The 17,667-nt window shown below is 45.2% G+C and overlaps 1 protein-coding gene across 12 annotated transcripts in view; it reads left to right on the top strand.

Annotated features, from left to right (window-relative positions):
* LRRC27 (leucine rich repeat containing 27) overlaps positions 1 to 17,667 on the top strand; it is an 801,922-nt gene that overhangs the window by 287,326 nt on the left and 496,929 nt on the right. For all 12 annotated transcript variants that reach the window (XM_078643471.1, XM_078643467.1, XM_078643476.1 and 9 more), the window contains one exon: positions 16,614 to 16,890. In XM_078643471.1, the coding sequence (XP_078499597.1) occupies positions 16,666 to 16,890 (225 nt within the window). In that variant the 5' untranslated portion in view covers positions 16,614 to 16,665. The remainder of the gene's footprint in view (positions 1 to 16,613; positions 16,891 to 17,667) is intronic.

Genomic DNA, 17,667 nt, shown 5'->3' with positions numbered 1-17,667 from the left:
GCGTGTTGTCCAGTGGACGTATGCCCCCCATACAAAGTCTGGCACAAGGTATAAATATTAGACCTCAAGAGCCACTCACCTCAATACTCCTGGACCTGTGGAAGACTTAAAGAAGGGCTTCCCTGCTGCTTAAGGAACTGCCTTCCTGACTTAAAATGAAGATTGAACCTGCTTTCCTTCATCCCAAGCCACCAAGAGTGACTCCAAGGATCAGTTAGCTAGCTGACCTTTTATTTGACTACAGGGACACAACAAGCCGCAGGGACCTCACTGCAACCGCCCAACAGGCCTGCTGCAACAGGACCTCTCCATCCCCCCCCCCCCCCCCCCCCCAACACCCCGGTCCTAGCCCTTGGTGGGCATCAGTGGAAGCTCCTACTACAAAAAAAGGTGAAGATCCTAAAGTTTGGACTCTTTGTGACTGCAAACGGGCCCGATTGTACCAAGACCACTGTTCGTAATGACCGTCAACTCGAAGCTCCGGTGAACCCTGCTCTTTGCACCATTAGCGACTGTCCGCGGCAACTGCAATGCAAGACCAGTGCTTCACACTACAGCAGCGACAGCCTACGACGACCACCAATGCCAAGCTACAGCAGTAACTATCATGTAACGCTGAACTGGCGCTTCGTGCTACAGTGTCGATCATCCGTGACGCTCAGCCTCTCCTCACGGCCTCCAATATGCGAATGGAACTCTTTGTGTGCACATGAGAAGGTAACTCTTGAGCAAGACTTCCTGCTCCCTGAATCTGACCCATGCTCCACTGTGGTCAGCCTGAACTTGTGACTGCGCCCTGGTCTAGCGCAACCAGATTACCGTGAGTGGCACTTTGTGCTTTAGGGCTGTTTTCACTTAAACCGTAAAAATTAAATACCTCCGGTACTACTGATTGAATTTTTGACTTTCATTTTATTTATTCAAATTTACTCTATTTTTCTAAATTGGTTTGGGATTTTTCTTGTGTTGTGTTTTCACTTTATTCCTGTTTGTTTGCTGCATAAGTACTTTACACATTGCCTCCAAGTAAGCTTGAGTTCTTTTTGCTAAGCTACCAGAGGGTTAAGTACAGGTTAATTTAGTAACGGTTTGTGGTTCACCCTGATAAGGATTGTGGCTATTCCCTGAGTGGAGCTTGCATCCCCTTCAACCAATAACCTAATTTCTTACAATGGGCAAGCTCAAATGATACAGTTATGTTTGGGACTACAAACATTCTAGGTGCCTACCGTTATTTAGTCATTGATAATTGATACGGCTGTCTTTCGTCTTTATAATCTTACTGCAAAGTTGATAGCGATTCCCAACAAAAATGCTTCCTATAATCTTCTCTAGATTAAATATATAGTGGGCACTCCTTCTCCTGTCACTGAAGATCCATATCTTATGTGGCTGTTGCCTGGAGCAATTTCCTTGCCTATTATGCTTTTCATCTCTATGGCTGCCAGAAACATAATTCTCTTGGATGGCATGAATGAATGGATGATACATTCCTAAAACATGCTTGGAGTTTTTCTCATGAATATCATTGCTTGGCTTATCCACTAAAGAACTAACTTCCTCTGATGTGTAGGGAAAGGCACAGTGAGAAGAAGGGTACTGTAAATAAGAGAACCTTCCTTGTCCAAGGACGGAAGCCGTCACCCATCCCTTGCTTCATCACCAGGCCCCTTCTGGCACCTCTCCAATGGAGTAAAGTGCAAGCTACTACCCATTAGCTCATAATGGAACTTAGAGGGAATTAGAGAGAGACTGAATGAGTGGCACAGCCAATAATCTATCAGGTTATGAGGGTGGTGTGAAGATAGAAAAGTATATTTGTGGGTTAAAACTATATACTCAGTTGAATATATAGGTATTATTAAATCCCCCAGTGGCAGAATAAAAGAGAAGTGGGGGTAACTTCTACCCACTAGCGCATATCGACATGCTTCTACCTATTCAACCCTCTAAGGAGGTGTCGGTGGCATTCATCAGAACTGAAGCCACTCTCTCTGCTTAAAAAATGCAACCAAAGTCAAAAATGCATTAGGTACTACTTACATCTGATCTGTATGAAAAATGTCGGATGTCTACCTTAGTCGTTAGAAATTTAGGGAAAAATGGTTTCACTACATCCCCAATATTGGAGCATATAGGTCATTGCTCCTGACATTGGCTGCCTGTCGTCTCCTAACAATGAGAGAACCCTCAATTTTACCACGGCGGACGCTAGACAATTTTCATTCCCATCAGATGTGGGTAGCACCTGAGACGATACGAGCTGGGCAACATTGGTGAATTATCCCTGGCACCACATATTGAAATACAATAATGTAGTTTTCATGTTCGCCCTTCTCTGTGACTCTCAGAAGTCTGTAAAGCAACAGAGCCTATAAATAACAGCATTGGCAAAGCCAATAGGTTTCGCCTCAGCGAAATCTATTGTTTTTGTGATATTTGTTTAACATGTTACACAGCAGCGCTAGTTGCTGTGCAGCATTTTTTGAAGTCTAAAACAAGCATTGGCAAGGCCGATAGGTCTTGCCTATGTAAATTTTATTGGCTGTGCTAATGTTTTTTAGCATGTTGCACATGGCTGAAAGTAACGTAAAAAAGCTGTATGACACAGTCAGCATTGTGCGCCATATGTTTTTTAATTTGTTTATTTTTAGTTATGCTGCATTAATGCTAACCCTGCTGTATTATATGGTAAAAAAAAATTACAAAGCCAATAGATCTTGCATTGGCGAGACCAATTGTCTTTGCCAATGCTTGGCATAGAATGCCACATGGTAAGTGCATGTATAGTGTTTACAGCGGTTTAAGTGCTGAATGTTATAGAATAGAGAATGCCCTTGCCAAGGTATTAGTTTGTCCACATTCAGAAGCATTTTAGTACCAAGCAAAAAAGGTGAAATTGTGCCATATAAATGCGCTGAATGTAACATAAATTGTAGGTAGACAGAAAATTCCAATATGTTACAGCTTTTATTACAGTGATGCATAAGGCTATGTGTTATTTTGGGTGCAATGGTTACCTAAGAACCAAAAAGCACTCCCGACTGCTTGTTTAGTATGAAAATATAGCAACAATCGGTGTTCAGTGGATTTCCTAGACCTTTTGACCCCTGTGCCACTCCATCTGCCTGCAAAGTAACTGTTCTAGTGACTGCTTGTTTAGTAGTAACATAAAGCAATAATTCTGTTCAGTGGGTTTCCTAGGCACTATGGCTCCAGTGCCACTGCACCCGCTGCACCATTCTAGTCATGGCCCTAGTACCGACAAGGTAACTGCACTTGTGACTGCTTATTTAGTAATAACATATAGCAATGAACAGTTTTCAGTGGGTTTCCTAGAGTTTTTTGCCGCTGTGCCACTGCACCTGCTGTACTTTTCAAGTCATGACCCTCGAGCCTGCAAGGTAATTGGACTTGTGACTGCTTGTTTAGTTGTAAAATATAGCAATAATTGGTGTTCTGTGGGTTTCCTAGAGCTTTTGACCGTGTGCCACTGCACCTGCAGCACCATTCCAATCAGGTCCCTAGTGCCTGCACGGTAACTGCAGCTGTGATTGCTTGTTTAGTAGTAAAATATAGCAAACACTGGTGTTCAGTGGGTTTTCTAGAAATCTTGGCCCTTTTGCCACTGCACCAGCTCCACCATTGAAATTATGACCCTAGTGCCTGCAAGGAAAAATGAGGCAATCTTTTATATCCAGTAATGTATGTATTCCGAAAAAGGCACAGTACCAGACGGAATACATAATTATTTTGTAGCTAAACATAAACACAAAACTTTCATAAAAATTGCATTTAAATGTATTCAACTCTCCAAAACGAGTTGCCACAGACGTCATAATTAAAGCACATGCTTTACACATTAAAGTGAAAAACATGCATTTTTAAATTGTGTTACTATGTGGCTGGCTCTTTCCTATGAAAAGATCGTATCCTGTGCTTGACAATGAATGGCTTTTAAACAGTGTAAATTGCCCAAGATTACCATATGTTAGGCTGACGCTGAGACTGAAATGCATTTTTCTACTTTGTTCCTAAAAAGGCAGTTTCATAAATTAAATGGACTCACCAAAGAAGAGGAATTTACCAAAAAACTTGCAAATGTTTTGTGCCGCTGAAGAACGAGATACCTTTTAAGATGGCTATATGAAAAATAAAATAAAAAAATGGGCACAAGCTGGCACCATGGAGAAAGTATGTTGCATTCCTCTTTCTTATAAATGCTCTCACTTTGTAGTCAGCCGAAAGCAAAACAAACACCAGGCTCCTTCAAAAACACAGCTTGACATTTCACCTCGGTCTTTGAATGCCAAACAAAATTGACGAGATAAGAACAAGATTTAAAGGTGTGGTTATTACAGAAAACTAGTTTGTGGAAGAATACTGTAAAAATGGCTTTAGCCTGGAGAGGTACGAACTGAAGCTGCACAGCCTTATGCAAATAAAGCCTGCAAATCAAAAGTCAGTAAACGTGAGTTCTAAACCACAAAGCCAATTGCAAGCTATGGGTGGAATGCATTTCCAAGTCAACTTTGTAAAAGTCCCCAAGATGTCTTTTGCACACCAGACAGCTGGCCACTTCGTTGGGAACCGTGTGGGGATCACCAATGCCCCCACGGTTCCTGCTGGCTCCCCGCCTCCTGCGGGAGTCGGCATTGCTTTTCCACACGGGGAGCTGCTAACATGTAGCTCCCCATGTGGAAAAGCAATGTGGTTTGATTTTTGAAAGCAAGAGCAGGTTTCCTGCTCTCGCTTTCAAAACACAAACCACAGTTTGCTATGAAAGGGCGGGAGCCGCACGACTCCCACCCTGCCATAGCAAACAGCAGTGTCCCGGGAGTGGGCACCCCGGGACACTGCAGGCGCCAGTCCTGGGGGGTGGCGGTCCCCAGGGCCATCAAAGGCTCCTGGAGGAAGGCCGCGTGGCCCCCCCTCCCACCATTGGCAAAGCCCCAGGGAGGTGGTGGTCCCCAGGGCGCGGGGGTCTGTAAAGGACCCCCACATTTAAATATTAGTGCCCCGGGGAGGTGGCAGTCCCCGGGGCATGTGGGGGGGGGCTCGAGCCCCCGCCCCACACAAATGTATTATTTTTGTTTAAGAAGCCCTGGGGGTGGCGGTCCCCGGGGCAGCTGAGGGGGCTGTGTTCCCCTTCTAAATAATTAATAAAAGCCCCGGGGGTGGCGGTCCCCGGGGCTTGGGGGGGGCTTGGATGACCCCCACAGATTAAAAAAGAATCCCCGGGGGTGGCGGTCCCCGGGGCTGCGGGGGGGCTGCATGCCCCCCGCAACTCATTAATCTTGCCCGGGGGGTGGCAGTCCCCTGGGCAGTGTGGGGGGATTGGGGCCCCCCACACTTTTATTTTTTACTCTCCCCGGGACTTGGCCCGCCCGGGGGCTTCAATACAAGGAAGCGCGAGAGTCTCCGCTTTGTTTTTTTTTTATTTACTCGGCCGGCTTCGTGCACCCACCGCGAATTCAAACACATTTTTTTTTAATGCTTTTTTGGAACCCCTGAGCAGGCCTAGGGGGTCAGGATGTTTCTACCCTACCCCCTTTTCTTGTTTTTTGCGTTTGTTTTTCTGTTTTCTTGTGCAAGATGGCTGCCAACACTTTCTGGTTTGGAGTGTTGACAGCCAATTAGAATAAAGCTTGTGGTCGGGAGGGTGCGGGATCCACCGCACCTGTATTTATCGAAACTTTTATGTTTTGAGTTTCTCAGCAACTTCTGAATGGATTTACACCATTTAAAACAAGCATTTACAATGCAACGGTCTCGCCTTTGCCAAAGTTAGAGTTATTGGCATTGTAAATGACAACATTTTTATTTATGTGTTGGTTTTGAAAACAGATAAATTAATGGCATTGTCATTTGCAATGCCAATAGCTTAATCTCTCGCAAATGGACGATGGTTAGAAAAATTCTTGAAAAGTGCTCTATAGAATCAGGAGGAGTCGGGGAGGGATAATGAATAGAGATAGAGCCAAGAAGGAAAAAACAAATTAAACCAGGGTGTCCTGGGATAGCAATTGGGTACCTGCTGACACTGGGGCAGAGAAGTCCGTGCGGGGAGGGCGGGAGCAGGAAACCATGAGTCTGGACCTGCTGTGAAAGGAATAGGGGTAGGGCAGGGGAACACGGCGTGAAAAGGTAGTTAAATCTCAGCCAAGAGGTTAACTGTAGCGAGTAAATCCGAGGTGGCTGGGCGGCGAATGATTCGATCCAGTCCACATCAAAGGAGGCAGCTGACGCGAAGTGGGACTGCAATCTTGGAGTAGGGATGACAAACGGCCCGGGGTAACTACCAGCGCGTATGGCAGAAGCACATGGGAAAGTACTGGCTGGGGCATCGTAAGCTTACCTAGGAGAAGGTTCTAATCGGCAGCAGGGATGCCGATGTCTGCAGGACGGGGAAGAAATCCGATCAGGCCCTGCAAGGTAGTGTTTTAAGGGTCCGGGATGTGTCCGGTAGCGAGACTAGTAAAGCGTCACACTCTTACTAATCAACGGTTCCATGTTAAATGGAAACATGCAAGGGGAGGGTGGGGTCACGTGGGTGTGAGGGGACGTAACGCGTGGGAGGAAAAGGAGCTGGTGCATGCTCGCTCAGGGTCGTCAAGGGCATGTGTGTGCATGCAATCCACTGCACATCCAGGAGACACGGACAGCAGGAGGGGGGCGGGAACGGGCACACGGACAGCGGGAGGGGGGCGAGAACGGGCACATGGACAGCGGGAGGGGGGGTGGGGAACTGGCACACGGACAGCGGGAGGGGGAGGGGAACTGGCACACGGACAGCGGGAGGGGGGGCTTCATGAAGTGCTCTCTGAACTGCGCACGCGCATTTCGCTGAACAGGGTACTTAAGACATACTTGATATGGTCGCCTGTCTGTGCTTCAACGCAAGGATGGTCTGTGTTCGTCCTTCTAACTGCTGGTCCGAACACGGCGTTCTGGACGCCTGAGTGACCGCCTCCCGACCCTGCTTCTTCTCCTGTTGGTGACAGCTTTGGCGGCTATGCCACGTCCGCCATGATGGATCACAATCACCCCCTCTTGATACAGCCCATCAGCCCGTGACTTGCCGTTGCATCTGCGCAGTGAAACTGCCTTGTGTACCCCGTTTTGTAGCCATATTAGAACAAGGGTCGGTAGCTGTTCGAATACGAAGCTACTGCCCGGGCGCCATCTTCGGAGAAATGACCAAAACAAACTTTTAAAAAAAAAAAACACCGCCGCATGATGTGGGCTTATCAATAATCTCATTAAAGCAAGCCCGTCCATATGGGCACCTTTTTTTTTTACAGCCAATGTGTGCTTATTGTGTCAAAAATTACACATTTCCTGATTGTCAAAAGTCAGTCTATTGGCTCCATTCACGATTCTGGAAATTATTGTCTAACAAGTTTGTAATACAGCGCTGGAAAAAAATTCATGAACAGTCTGCTCAAACTCTTGCGGACGAACTGTAAGAAAATAAGTCAATACCTATGAAGCATGCAGACTTTTGTCCACCATGTTCTATATAGTCAGCAATTGTATATCTTTACAGATCATAACAGATAAATATGCAAACAAAAACATTACCCAGTGAACAGGACACTTACTAATGCATCATGAGAATTCGTTCAAGCATATAGACCCATACTGCAGACAGAGCTACAATTATTGGGAATTCTGAATACGCGGTTAAAGATTGTTAAAAGGAATTGCACGACAAGACGTGGGTACTAATACAACCGGACAACAAAGCAACTTACAAATGTGTCTCTTTGCCCTTTCATTGTATTTACAGCTTGCTGATTTACCTGGAGTCTCAGATTGTTTGTTTCCTCCCACTTGTATTAGGAGGGAGACCATTCAACTGCCAGTTTTATGCTGATTAGTACCTTTTTAGGACAACATAGTACATTAAAAAAAGCTCACAGACGAACGAGCCAAGTGCGAAACACATAATATCTAGAACATATTTGAATGCATTTCACTTCGTCGCATATGATTTCCTGGTGAACAAATAAGTATGCTTTTTCTTTAGACTAAATGTTGTGGCTTTAAACAATCATTTTTTATTGCTGTACCATAATTCTATTGAAAACTAAGTGCCAAAGCCTTCTTATGGACCTAAAGCATGCACTGGTCCTTGGCCAAGCTATCAACCCGAACACTCAGGTCAAAAGAGCAATAGCCTAGACCCAACAATCGATTTGATTACGATTTAAGAGGTGTGAGGCACCCACAACTAGTGACTCAGTCTACACAAATGCTGTTATTAGCATTTGTACACCACACGTTTAGGATGTGCCCGGTCTTGTAGTGATTCAGAGTTATTCACAAGTCAGCCCATGACGCGGTAATTGAGAGTTACTGGTAAAGATCCATCAGTACAATATATTATTAATTACCATCTCATACTGAAGTAGAGTTTAACATTTGTTTTGCAATACCCAGTAAAATTATTTGTGAAATGGTTGATGTTTTATGATGCATAAAGTCCGGACTGGATGAATTAAGTTGCACTTGAAATGAGTTTACCGAGTCATTTAGAAATAATTAATACTGGGAAGTAGATATTCCACATCTTCATATGTGATACTAATTGCTTTAACATAGGGGCAGTTTTGGGTGTCTGTTCGACTTGCTCATGTCCCCCCTCAGTGTCCCGCTGCAAACCATCTTCCTTCCTCTTGTCTCTGCGGTCTATAATGTGTATGGGTATGTGGTGAAAGACTGACATTTGTTTTGTTCTGTTTCTCGAGGCCCAAACTAACCAGCAAACAATAGTAGCAACCACCTCCATCTTTTCAAGCCTGTACTGCACCAATTTACGACCTTGCCACAACATACATTTTATGTAAAACGGTGGTATAGAAAAGCATAATAGAAATAAGCATGTAAACTCAGGAGAGTGCTCTATAACTCTGAAGACACCAGTGAATCCCTCTAAACAGCCCGGAGACCCCCAAACAACTTCAACCAGGGGTGATTCTTAACCTCACCCTGCCAAACCCTACTCCGGCTGAAATAAAATGGCTCCTGCGTCACAGTCGGAGAAGGCTCTCAGGTAAGGAACAGGCACCCCATAATACAATGAAATAATAAACCTGGCTTTCCATAATTATATTGCACCCATTTTTCTAAGTCAGAAACACCGCAAAGCTGCTTAGTTGGTCAAGCGGCAACATACCACCGTGATACAAGAAGCTAAACACAATGGAAATAAACAATGGGGAAACAAACATCAAAGAGGATTCCAGACTTTGTGGCAAACAGTAGACGCGCACCTTCACCCACATATTCTATACCACTCAATCACCACGCTTCATGAATAATCGGTTCCAAACTGCTAATAGTGACACCAAATCCCATGCAGAGACGGATCATCCTCGCTGATGTCCCTCTGCCCAACTAGCTGGAGCACCCCCGGTCTCACTGCGCCCACCTCACCTTGCCGTCCGATTTCCTCATCACCCTCTTACACTTCCCGTACGACCCACTGCCCACGGTGTGGAGCTCCTGGTAATCCTCCAGTCGGGAAGGCATGGCTACAACGGGGGACAACTAGAAGCTCAAGCTCTCCACGTAGATAACCTGCGAAGCGACGGTAACAAGTCCTGCAACCTTCAAACTGCGCCGCCTCTTGGGGCGCGCGTCTAATTGGACGCCGACAGTGCGGTTCACGACTCTCTGATTGGAGGGCCGACATAAACAAGGAAGGTCGATAGGCTAAGAAGAACGCTGCATGAGCGCCCCCAAAGTTCAAGCATCTCAACACATCCGGGCACTATGCTGATTATCCCCACCTCTTCCAGTAGGGGCCTTTCAGTAGAAACGAAAACAAGCATTTACAAGTGGGGCCGGAGACACGGACAGCGGGAGGGGGGCGGGAACGGGCACAAGGACAGCTGGAGGGGGGGCGGGAACGGGCACACGGGCAGCGGGAGGGGAGGGGAGCACTCACCTGGACTTCTTCCGGCGGCGGTCGGCCTGGAGGAATGACCCAAAAAAGCCTTTAAAAAAAAATAATAAACCACCGCCCACTGCCGCAATGACGTTCACAACGGGGCGGGATGAGTAAAAATCTACGGAACGCCCACGAATCTGCTGCCACAATTACGGACAGATCTCTCTTCCAATGGCTAGCCTCCATTTATGGAGCTAGCCAATGGAAGAGAGAAGCGGGACAAAGCCCCGTACTGTCTAACATAAGATTTTGCCTGCGCGAACACTGCTGCGCAGTGGACGCCAGGCGAAACCTAAAAAGGGCGCTTTCTGAAGCGAGCACTACCTTTTTGCCAAATTTGGTGTGATTCCGTTCAGCAGTTCCGGCTGTAGCCGTGTCTAAAGTTTCCTATGGGAAATTCATTTTTCGACCTCTTTTTTAATAAAAATTCTCAGGACCTAGTGAACGGATTTACACCATTTAACTAAAAGAGTTCTTTCTGAAACAAGGGCTACTTTTTTGCCAAATTTGGTGTGATTCCATTCAGCAGTTTGGGCTGTAGTCGTCTGTAAAGTTCCCTATGGAAAATAACATGGCGAAAACATGTTTTGGGCCCCCTTTTTTTCTCGGCCCCGGCTTACCGAATCACCCCGAAACTCTTAGGATTTTAGGATAGGAGCTGACAGGGTAGAAACACCCTGGCCCCCTAGGCCTGCTCAAGGGGTCCCACAAGGACTGCCAGGGCCCCCAATTTTTTTTTATCGTCAAAATCCGCGCAGGGTGCGCGGATCTTGCAGATAAAAAAAATGAAGCGCGATCTCCCGCACTTCTTTAATATTAAGCCACTGGGGGAGGCAAGTCCTTTTGGGCAATGTGAGAAATGGGTGGGGCCCCCCCCCCAGCTCCGGGGACCACCACCCCCCGGTGCTTTCTATTAAAATGTGTAGGGGGATCATAGCTCCCCCAGCCCCGGGGACCACCCCCCGGGGCATTGTTAATAAGAGGGTGGGTGGCTCAAAGGCCCCCCCATCCCCCCGGGACCGCCACCCGGGGCTTTATCAGACTATATGCGGGGGCTCACGGCCTCCCCGTAGCCCCGGGGACCGCCACCCCAGGGCCCCCCCCCACAAGCCCCGTGGGCCGGCTCCTCCCCGGGGCTCTAAAGATTGAAAGTGGGGGGGACCACCACTCCCCAGGGCTTTGTAAAATATGGGAGGGGGCCGTGCAGCACCCCTCCTGGAGCATTGTGGCCAAGGGGACCGCCACCCCCCAGGGCCAGCTCCTGCAGTGTCCCAGGGTGCCCACCCCCGGGACACTGTAGTTTGCAATGACAGGGCGTGAGCCTTGCAGCTCCCACCCTGTCATTGCAAACTACTTTGCTTCATTGAAGCGAGAGCAGGGAAACTTGCTCTCGCTTCAATGAAGCAAAGCAGATTGCTTTTCCACATGGGGAGCAGCATGTTAGCTGCTCCCCATGTGGAAAAGCAATGCTGGCTCCCGGGGAGCCGGCTGGGACCTTGGGGGGATTGGGGACCCCCCCACGGTCCCCAACGAAGAGGGCCAGCCCCGGGGAATGGGGTCCCCAGGGCTACAAGTGGCCCTGGGGGGCCATGCAGCCCCCCTCCTCAAAAGTAAAAAAAAAAAAGGCAAAGGCCATGCCCCAGGGGATGGGGTCCCCGGGGCCATACATGGACCGGAAGGGGGGGGGCACGCGGCCCCCTCCCTAACAGTTTAAAAAATACATTTAAAAAAAGGAAAAGGCCATGCCCCAGGGTATGGGGTCCCCGGGGCCGATTAAGGCCTCGGGAGGGGGGGCCACGCGGCTCCTCCCACATTTTTTAAATTAAAAAAAAGAAATTAGGGGGCAGACCCTGGGGGATGGGGTCACCAGAGCCAAAAAATAGAAAAACAAGAGTGCTACCCCCTTTTAAAAAAAAAAAAAGACCGCCATCACACCGGAGGCCATGCCCCCCTACTTGCAGCACTCTGCAAATGCGCCCCCTGGCCTGCTTGCAGTTGGGGAACGAATTCTCCTTGAATATTGGGGGTCCCTGGGGGCCAATTAGCCGACCAGGAACCTCCAGCATGCGCCAGGGCGCTGCATTTTGGAGAGGTGTTCTGAGGCCACGCCCCTTTTTACACCTCTCTGCAATGCAGCTCTGTGGTGCTTAGTGGAGGTAGCTGGTGGGCTAGTTGCACCCCAGTGACCCTCAGTGTTTAAGGGGAGTTAATCCCCTAACCTAAAACGCGCCACAGGGCCCGTTTGCACAGTGGTGAAGGGAGGGGGCGGGGCCTGAGTTCACATGTGTGCAAACACACCCTGTGGTGCGGTTAAAGTTGGGGAATTAATTCCTCGTCAATCCTGAGGGTCCCTTGGGGCCAACTAGCCCACCAGGTACCTCCATTAGGCACCACGGAGATGCTTTGCAGAGTGGTGTAAAAAGGGGCGTGGCCTCTGAACATCTCTGCAATGCAGCCCCCTGGCGCATACTGGAGGTACCTGGTAGGCTAGTTGTCCCCCAGGGACCCAGCGGATGTAGGGGGAATTAATTCTCTAACTTAAAACGCACCGCAGGGCGTGTTTGCAGACATGTCATCTCAGGCCACGCTCCCTTCCTTCACCACTGTGCAAACGCGCCCCGGGGCGCGTTTTAAGTTGGATAATTAATTCTCTTTCAATACTGAGGGTCCCTGAGGGCCAACTAGCCGAACAGGTATCTCCAGTATGCGCCAGGAAGCTGCGTTGCAGACAGCTTTTCAGAGGCCACGCCCCTTTCTACACCTGTCCGGAATGCATCTCTTTGGCACTTACTGGAGGTACCTAGTGGGCTAGTTTGTTCTATGGACCCTTAGGATTCAAGGGGACTTAATCTCTCAACTTAGAACGGCCCAGGGCGCGTTTACACAGTGGTGAAGGAAGGGGGACGGGGCCTGATGTGACGTATGCAAACACGCCCTGTGGCACGTTTTAAGTTGGGTAAATAATTCCCCTTCAATCCTGTGGGACCCTGGGGGCCAACTAGTCCACCAGGTGCTTCCAGTAAGCGCCACTGCGCTGCGTTGCAGAGAGGTGGTCTAGGCCGTGTCCCTAACTTAAAACACGCCACAGGGCGTGTTTGCACAGTGGTGAAGGGATGGTGTAGGAAAGTGGCTCTATATATACTGGACCGAAGTATCAGCCAAACTACGAATTCCGATTTACTCACCTGTTATCAGGAGAGACCTCAGTGCTGCATCTTTGAGCCCAGTACTGATCCTGAAAAGTTATTCTAACCGTATTTACCAGTACCTTGAATTTCCTTCCATAGGCTAACATTGACTGGTTTCATTTGGAAATTCTTCTAAGTGTGGAGTTTTGGAACTTACAAATATTCCTCTAAAATCAGCCGAACTACGAATTCCGATTTACTCACCTGTTATCAGGAGCGACCTCAGTGCTGCATCTTTGAGCCCAGTACTTATCCTGAAAAGTAATTCTAACTGTACTTACCAGTAACTTGAATTTCCTTCCATAGGATATAATTGCCTGCAATATAAAATATATATAAATATATTAAAAAAATATATAAAATAAAAAAACAATATTAGAATTAGAATTTCAATATTTTTAAAAACATTTTTTTTCAATTTATATTAAAAATATGTAATGTAATTAAAAAAATTAAATATCTAAAAATAAATAGTTAATAAAATGTAGTAAATCAGTATCAAAAAAATAAATATAACAATTAATATATTTAAAAATTGTCATTTACAAAACCTTTGAAATTCACTGAAAAAACCATAGGTTTCAGACATGTTATAGTTAGGAATTAGCATTTAAAAAACCTTAGAGATTCACTGAAAAAACCATAGGTTTTAGGGGTGTTATAGTTAGCTGAACATTTCCCTTGTACAAAACCATTGGAATTCCTCCGTTATAGTTAGTTGTACTAACTATAACTCGCGCGCCCGCAATCCACTGCTGATGATGTCACATATTACATCATTCATGACATGGTCAGTGACATCACTGATGACATCACTGATGACATCACTAATGACATCTCAAATGACAACACTGATGACATCATCCACGTGACAATCTGATCTCATCATACACTAGTATAACCTTTCAAAACGCATTATAAAATATGGAGTACCATATTTGAAACCATTGACACACCAATACAAGTTTCTAAAAGGCCACTCAGTGATTCCTACATCTTCACACACATCCAAACACTTACCTATAGATTCACTCATACATGCTAACAAAGATTAATAGAACACTATTAAATATACTCATACACCAACATCGACATTACACACCAGCACACATCCTATTCACTTATGCAAACAATTGATCATACTTACATTTACTAAGCTACACACTTATACAAACACCACTTTATTTATTCACATAGATAGTACCTTATACTTAGTGTATTATAAAATCACTATTACAAGTATACAGTTTTCGATATAGTCACTCATACAATCACTGAGTCTCATGTATACTTATTTATATACAACAACTGTTATATACACTGCCTTTTATATTTCTACTTTGTTGGACATGTATCATTGAGAAATATATTTACTCATCACCACACCATTTACTCATCACTCACCCAAACAACTGTTTCCACATACAGTCTTAACCTCATATACCTACTAAATCAACTATTTACACATCTTTGGACAGTCACACACCTCCAACCCAATCACACACACATTCACTATCCCGTACAAATACTCACTTAACTAATTAATAACTAATATAGACGTTCACATAGCTAGTAACCAACTTATGTAGTAGTTTACACAACACGGGATAGAGTGATACAGATATTCACACAGTTTAATCACTATCCCATATATTTAGTGAGACACTTGAAATTAGTCACTTATCATACTACTACTAAATCCTCCATCCAGACACATATACATCCACTCAGTCTTCAATGCAGATTGCTAAATATATAAAATACTTATTTAAATATCGAACCAAACCACATTCACTGGATGATGTCATCAGTGATGTCATGAGTGATGTCACTAACCATGTCATGAGTGATGTAATATGTGATGTCATCAGCAGTGCATTACGGGCGCGCGAGTTATAGTTAGCTAATCTAACCTATAACGGGGGAATTTCATTGGTTTTGTATGATTTAAATGCCCAGCTAAGTATAACATGCGTGAAACCTATGGTTTTTTCAGTGAATTTCTAAGGTTTTTTAAATGCCAATTCCTAACTATAATGTGGCTGAAACCTAAGTTTTTTTCAGTGAATATATATATATATATATATATATATATATATATATATATATATATATATATATATATATATATATACAAAAACTGCAGCCAAATTATGGCAATTGAGGACAATGCAAGCGTCGTACAAAAACAAGATGACCATCACTGCTTTGGAACGCATAATGGGAACGCATTATAATTGTGCATTCCAAAGGAGTGCCATACATCTTATGTGCTGATCTCAAGGGGGAGGATATGGCGTAAGCAGCCAACCTTGAACCTGGGGAACTGGGTTTGAGTCTCTGTGGGAGTCTCAACATCCTGTGATTCTGGGAAAATCACTTAATCTCTTTGTGTAAAGCACTACAATTCCTTGAGGTCAGTTTCACACTAGTTACCATAGCAAAAAAAGAAGAAAAAAAAGAACAGACAGTGGGAGTGGGTGGGAGGGAGTGGTAAACAAATACAAGTGAGTGTGTTAAACAATGGTTAGTGGAAAGGCGGAACACATGCACTTGCATGGAATGTGGGTATGAAATTAAAAAAGAACGTAAAAAGTGTTCCAAAAGAATGGATATATACCACAAAGAGCTACACAAATAACATGCAGTCGTCAAACCTACTTGATCACAAAGGAAAAAAAAGAGAAGGACCATAAATGCAGAGGAAAAGTTCATAGGAGTACTTGGTCCATGCCCCACTGATAAGAAAACACAATGAGAAAGACGAACACAACAGGAGATAGCATGCAAGCAAGGAAAGCAGAGTGACGAGCCTAATAACAAATGGAAAGTGAGGGCGGGCTATAAGCCCCTTTAAAAAAAAGTATTTTTTCATTACTAAAGTTTTCACAAGCGCTGTGGAGGCGAAACCTAAAAAAGTACAGCTGTTATTGTGGGAAGTAAAGTTTGTTTATCGAAATATTCTCTTAGCAATTAGAACATCGTATTGGATATGCACAGGGATTTTAATTTTAATTACTCCTTAATTTTACCTGTACAACTTGCTGTTCTGTATCTCACAGGGTGCTGATTGCAAACTGCATGTAGGTTTGCTTACACGAGTACCCTGCTATTTTTTATTGCATGTTTTTAGTATACCACCCAGGGCCGTGCCCGCAGGGCACAGCAATGCCGCTATATTTATGCAATTACACTTTCTAAACCGTGCGGAAACAGGCAACACTGCCCACTCTTTCCGAGCTGTGCTGACGACGAAATTCAGAATTAAATGCTGCCGCTTTAGAAAGTGCAGTCACATAAAAACAAGCACAAATCTCTGGCCTGCATGAGTGCGCGCGTTCAAGATATGCACCAGCATGTAATAAAAACAATTTTGATCATCACGTGAATTTAATGAGCACTGCGTAAATTGATGAAACGTGTTGATGGAGTCACAACGTGAAAGCAATATTTATTTTTTCTTACAGGCAAGAGCTCTGGTTTTGATGCCAGTCTCTACGGTACCCGGATAGCTGACTAATGGATAGGAGCTGGTCCAACGAAACACATGGCACCGGGGATTTTGCAAAAAAGGATGAGCTTTTTAGAAGTAGTAAAAGACATATATCGCCAGAATCATTTTCACCAGTGGATATTAGCAGAGCCATTGAAGAAGCAATTTCTACTTCCTCGAGCACTCTGGACCTGAGTAGAAAAAAAATACATCATCTTAAAGAAGAAATATTTCAAGTTCCCAGCATTAAAGTAAGTTTCAGGAAAGCGTAAGGCTGCCTAATGCACTGTTGCACCCCAGATGCGTGTTGTTCAATTATGCAACTTTTCATTTGTTGCAGCTGGGGGCCTAGCCTAGCTCAGGCCACCTTATGGTCAAAGGCCTGCACCAAAAGATGTAGTGGTTGCAAAGTCTGCCATTTCTGTCTCTAGTCAATGGTCACTGAGAAGAGAAACGTTATATTGTGTCAACGAGAAATGGCCTACGACTACAGCCCATGAGCACACTTCAGGCAGCCGAGATGCAACCTTGTACTGTCGTGAATGGCTTGACATAAAATCATTACCTTTCCTTCGTTGTTGAGTTTCAACTGTGCTGTTGAGGATCTTAAGTTACCATTTTTTTAAAGTACTAATAACTTTAAATAATGAAAAATGTGGCTAATGGTAGGAGAAAACCAGCAATCTTGGTGAGCCCAACACTTCAGGCTTCTTCCCTAGTGGCTTGTATGGTGTAGTGGGAAAGGCACAGAAATATGTGCGGAGAGAAATGGCCCAGTGTCTGTGACCTCCCCTCCTACATGGCTACCTTCTGTGTATGGTCATAGTGGAGACAGCGGTTGATTCATTGGGTCCACCTCCATGTCCCATCTCTTCTTATTCTTGTCGAATTGTGGCGACCAGAGAAGTTCACATGACCATTATTCACCTCTTGATGTTCACTTCCTGTACCATTCTGTCTGCCTAGAAATATGTTTCCTCTATGGTGACTATGCCCCTACTGGCTTCAACACATGGTTTCGTAAAATT

The sequence above is a fragment of the Lissotriton helveticus genome, chromosome 5_1 (assembly GCF_964261635.1).
Source record: "Lissotriton helveticus chromosome 5_1, aLisHel1.1, whole genome shotgun sequence".
NCBI classification, from domain to species: domain Eukaryota; kingdom Metazoa; phylum Chordata; class Amphibia; order Caudata; family Salamandridae; genus Lissotriton; species Lissotriton helveticus.
This window is presented reverse-complemented; position numbering and strand designations above follow the sequence as displayed.